General features: G+C 48.0%; 1 protein-coding gene across 1 annotated transcript; it reads left to right on the forward strand.

The window, feature by feature from the left end:
- The first annotated feature begins 235 nt into the window (after positions 1-235).
- LOC136539508 (LOB domain-containing protein 37-like) lies at positions 236-1,528 on the forward strand. The gene is made up of 2 exons (XM_066531472.1): positions 236-601; positions 676-1,528. The coding sequence occupies exons 1-2, from the start codon at positions 418-420 to the stop codon at positions 1,164-1,166; spliced, it is 675 nt and encodes a 224-aa protein (XP_066387569.1). The 5' UTR covers positions 236-417; the 3' UTR covers positions 1,167-1,528.
- Positions 1,529-5,461: the final 3,933 nt, after the last annotated feature.

Consider the following 5,461-nt stretch of genomic DNA (forward strand, 5'->3'; position numbering starts at 1 on the left):
CCCGCCCGCGCACCCCAGGACTCTGGAACTTCTTCCTCGCATCGCAGGTCGCCTCACCTCCCCGGTCACCGCACCACCACCTGGCGGGCCCAGGGTCCCTCTCTCTCTGACCCTGGTCAAACCCAACCAGGCCTCTGGTTACCTAACCAACCATGGTTGCTCGTTCATTCCAGCTGCGGCCTCTCGCAGCTTCCTACGCTGTGCCTATATATTATTATATCTCCTTCCCCGGCACCGGCAGCGAACCAGCCGTTCTCTTCGTTCCGGTTTCGCAGTGGCAGCGGAGAGAGAGGTCTTCTTCTAGCCTAGTCTACTACAGTAGTAGCTAGTAGCACTTAGCGGCGAGTGTATGAGCTTGGTGGTGCCAAGAGATCGAGCAGGAGGAGGAGGAGCCGCCGGGACGACGGTAGTAGTAGTATGAGCTGCAACGGGTGCCGGGTGCTGCGCAAGGGCTGCAGCGAGGCCTGCGTGCTGCGCCCCTGCCTCCAGTGGATCGACGCCGCCGACGCGCAGGGCCACGCCACCGTCTTCGTCGCCAAGTTCTTCGGCCGCGCGGGCCTCCTCTCCTTCATCTCCGCCGTCCCGGACGCGCACCGCCCTGGTATGCATCCGTTCCCGTCGTCCCATCAGCTACCTGCTTATACCAGTCTTGTTGATGGAACCTCGCATGCGCAGCCTTGTTCGAGTCGCTGCTGTACGAGGCGGCGGGGCGGACCATCAACCCGGTGCACGGCGCAGTGGGGCTGCTCGGCACCGGGAACTGGCACCTGTGCCAGGCCGCCGTCCACACCGTGCTGCGGGGCGGCGCCATCGGCCCGCTGCCAGAGCTCGGCATCACCGGGAGCGCCGGCGACCTCTACGGTCCCGGTCCCGGGCCCGGCGGCGGCAAGCGCGCCGGCGGCTGGTCCACCTTCTCCACGGCGAAGCGGGTGCGGAAGGCCGCTGCCGCCGCCGGGGGCGCGGGCGGTGGTACTTTGGCGCGGCAGGCGGCGGCGTCGTGCGACCTAGGGCTGTGCCTACTGAGCCCCGGGTCCCCGCCGGCGGCGGGGGACAGGAGGGCTCCCCTCCTGCGTCCCGGCACGCCGTCCATCAGCTCGGACGACGACTCCGTCACCACCACTACCGGCGGCGACAGGGAGCCGGTGCTGCTCAACCTTTTTGCCTGATCGAGGCCGCGCGCCGATCGACGTACGTGTGATGTCAGGACGGCGGTTTCTTGACCACCGTTGGATGTTTGTCTGTCAGGACGATCGATCTATCCCGGCGGCCAGGTGTTTTCTCTTGTCGTCGCCGGCGACGGCAACGGCAGGACCATTTTTTCTTCGTTTTTTTGGCCTTGGATTTTGTTGTGTAGTAGCAGTAGTAGAAAAGAAACTACTGGTAGCCAAGGAGCCGGCCTGGAAGCCCCGTTTGCGTGTGGGCGAGATGAGAGCGCCGGTGGCCACCCCCCACCCCCCACCCCAGTAACTTTTTTTTTCTTTTTCCTTGATTGAACAATTATATAAATAAATATATAGTTATAGTCCTACTAGAGTGAGCTCCATTTTTCCGTTTGTGATGGACATGATAATTGGTGATGACGTTACAACGTTGGGCCGCCGTTACGACAGACGAACAGTGACGTGCATGTCTGCGCAGCAGATGGTGATCGGTGACGATGACGACGGACTGATCGACCCAACCGGCCGCAACCGCGTTCTCGATGCGGCGTTTGCGCCGAGGCAAAAGGGGAAAGGTCTTGGAGCGAGCACGGTGCCCCGAGTCTCGCGGGTACGGGGTTGACGAGGGATCAACGCGGTCGCGGCGGGCCGCGCGCGCCATTGGAGCCTGCCGCTGCCGTGCGCCCTGACCCTGACGAGAAAAGAGGATACGGACGGGCAGTGGCCGACATGCATGGGATGCACCAAAGTCCATCGGGGTTTTGTACCGCTCGTACAAGGACAAAAGCGGGCACGTCACACGATGCACCATCATCTGTGTGTCACCGTGTGGACATTGGACGGACGGGAGGGAGACACCGGCGTTGGGAGAACGGCGGTCGGATTATTCCTGCTATATTGCATGGGCCTCTACTATGAGCGTGTAGAAGCTAGGGTCCCTACTAATAACTCATCTAACGTAGGAGTAACTGGAATCTAAGTACATCAAGGCCTTGTTTAGATTGAGATTAGAAATCAGTATTCGGCACTGTAGCACTTTCGTTTGTATTTGACAATTATTGTCTAATCATGGTCTAATTAGGCTCAAAAGATTCATCTCGTAATTTATAATCAAATTATATAATTAGTTATTTTTTTATCTACATTTAATACTCCATGCATATGTCCAAAGATTTGATGTGATGAAGAGAGAGTGAAAAAACTTGCAATCTAAACAAGGCCCAAGGCACACATCTACAATCATCAACGTTATATTGGCCTCGATCGCTTCTCTTATACTTCATACTTTTTCAGCTTATTTTTTTAGCTGGAAAAGTGTTTTTCTCTCGCAATAAATCAGCCGGAACAATGTTTCGGCTTGTTTTTTCAGCGAAGCGAACGGAGCCATTATGGTACGTAGTTGAGTATTTTTTTTTTTTGGTTATTACCCAAATCAAGTCGTGCGACCTACATGTAGTACGCTCTGAAGGTAAATAGATGTCTTTCTATCCAAGTCAATTCATCATCGCAGGGAAACACGATGACAACGCGCATCAGATGAGGATACTCCTAGCGCGGTCAAAGCAACAGATTCTGGTGCTGTTTAGTTGCCTTGTTTATGCGACCCTTTTTTTCCCCGAGTGAAGGAGTAACTTGTTGAGCACACACTTCGGGCAATGCTCGTGGCGCACGAAAGAACCGCCGAGGCCTCGTGCGACCGAACAATAAAACTAGTCTTTTCTGCCGGAGAAGTAATGCTACGTCCATTCTAAAAAAAAAGTTGTAATTCTAGATGGATTTAAATTGAGTCAAGATTGCTTAATTTTATTTATATTTATTAAAAAAATATTTATTGGAATTTATGACTTTTATTTATTTAGTCCGATAATATATTCAAATCTAAATGTTAACATTTATATACAATGAAAATACATTCAATCTAGTAATATTAATTCGGTATCATAAATGTTAACTTTTTTTGTATAGGTTTGATTAAATAAAAAAAATGTTTGGTTTCTCGGAAAACAAAATTACATTGTATTAAAAGAACCATTGTATTTTTCTAGATAAATACTCGCGTTTTGAGGAGTCAAACAATTTAAACTTTGACTAAAATTATATAAAAATACTAACATCAATGATACAAAAGCTAGTATCAGTACATTAACTATTGAAATCCAAATAAACTTATTGAAGGCACAAATGTCTAAAACTATTCAAAATTAAACTTAAACTTAAACTAGTTTAACGGGTACAAGTCTCATAGCTGCGGCTTCGAAATACTTCCTACACCTGCATAGATTTTATTACGTATATAAAGATACACTTATGTCCAGATTTAGTAAAATCAGTGCATTTAGAAAACTCAACGTGTTTTATAATTTGGAATGGAGGGTTTTTCCGAGCATATGCCCAGATGCTGTCGTTATTTGTACCGGACGAAACAGAAGAACGCAGCTTTTCTTTTAGCAACTCTACCACTCTTGAAGCATACCACTCGTAGTGGTGCTCGATATTCCGCGCGCTGATGAGAGGCCCCATTTGCAAGCTGCATGACGACGCCCGACGAGGACGCACGCGCCCACGGGGCCTCCGCGGCTGCGGTGCGGGTACGGGCGCCGGGTAGTACTGGTGCGAGGGGATCCGAACCTGAACCCGGGTGGGGTCACCCCGGGGAAAGGTGCCGTTGACGTGTCCTTATACCTGACTTAATTCATTTCTTTTTTTATTCATAACAGTATTTTTCTCTCGTAAATTCTTCGCATTTCGTCATTCCTCACCGTTCCTGCGAGCGAACGGAGCCAAAATCCCGTGCGCGTCGGTGAAAAAGGTCCGGGAGGTGGGGCCCTGCGGCGCGGCGCGGCCCTTCGCCGCAGCCAAGGGACGGGATGGGACGCCACGCATCCGGTCTTCGCTTTTGTCGCCAGCCCGCTCCCCTGGATGAGTACTAGAACTGTGCTACTGCACGAAACAAGTGGACGGCCGTCCGTTCGATATCTACAGCTCCTGTTCCGCTGTTCCCTGATACGACTGACGCCCGTCTACGTCCACACCTACTCATTTCTCCGTATACACCGATGTCTAGGATACCGAATAAGGGTCTGTTTATCCCACCGACTAACAACTAGCTAAAGTTTAGCACACGAGGGTCTTGGACTGACAACTAGTCCAAGCCTTAGTTTACTGGTCCATAAAAACCTAACTATCAGGACTAGTGTGACGGTGCTAGATGTTAGTCCGTGGATTCAAACAGGGTTGCCTAATCACTAGTCCTGGCTAATCACTCGTCCTAGTTCATCCAAATAGAACCTAAGCATCATTAGATTGATCACAGTATATGTTTTTATAGTAAACCTATTTAGCGGTACAAATGTCGATACTATTTTTCTTCAAATCTAAGTCAACCATAAAATTTGTTGTCTTCTAGAAATGCAAGATGCACACTTATTTTAGGATCAAGGAGTATGTTACATCTAGCTTTAATAGTTTTTTTTACTTTCTCTGCTCCTAGATTACGACCATTACATGTTGAAATAACTTTTTGACAGGGTTAGATATGTAATTTCCATATTTCATTGTTATTCTCTAAAGATTCTAGAAGTGTACTTCTTCTTCTTTTTTGGTTTTGGGAACGGATTGAGTAGATTATAGTAAACAATATGAATTATGGATATAGTAATAGTGTAATTTGACAGGGTTAGATATGTAATTTCCATATTTCATTGTTATTCTCTAAAGATTCTAGAAGTGTACTTCTTCTTCTTCTTTGGTTTTGGGAACAGATTGAGTAGATTAGGGCAGTCCCAATGGTGTATTGATAATGGTTTCTATCCTCATTAAATGACTTGTCATGTAGGCAAAACGCTGACATGACAACGTAATTAATGAAGAAAGAGAGCAAAAATCATAGAAATGGTTTCCTCATGAAGAAATCAGGTCTTCTCTTGACCCAATGCACCAAAAAACCATGAAATCGCCATTGGGGAGAAACCACCAGTTTCTAGCGGGCTCGTGCCGCACTCCCATTGAAGGAAGAAGATAGAGTTGGGAGAGAGAAAGAGAAAATAATTATTACTCATAGAAACCATGGGTTGGAAAGCAGTACTTTTTTGGTATGGTATCCTATATTATAGAAACTACTAGTTTCTTTTATTGAGACTGCCCTTATAGTAAACAATATGAATTATGGATATAGTAATAATGTAAATTGTTCGGATCGAATAGATTTTTTTTTGGGAACAGTGGATCCGTTATTGTTGGTTAGAGTATAAAGGACCAACTGTGCTCTTGCATGCAATGAAGACGATACGGTGAATGGATCA

This window comes from Miscanthus floridulus, chromosome 2 (genome assembly GCF_019320115.1).
Source record: "Miscanthus floridulus cultivar M001 chromosome 2, ASM1932011v1, whole genome shotgun sequence".
Taxonomy (NCBI): Eukaryota; Viridiplantae; Streptophyta; class Magnoliopsida; order Poales; family Poaceae; genus Miscanthus; species Miscanthus floridulus.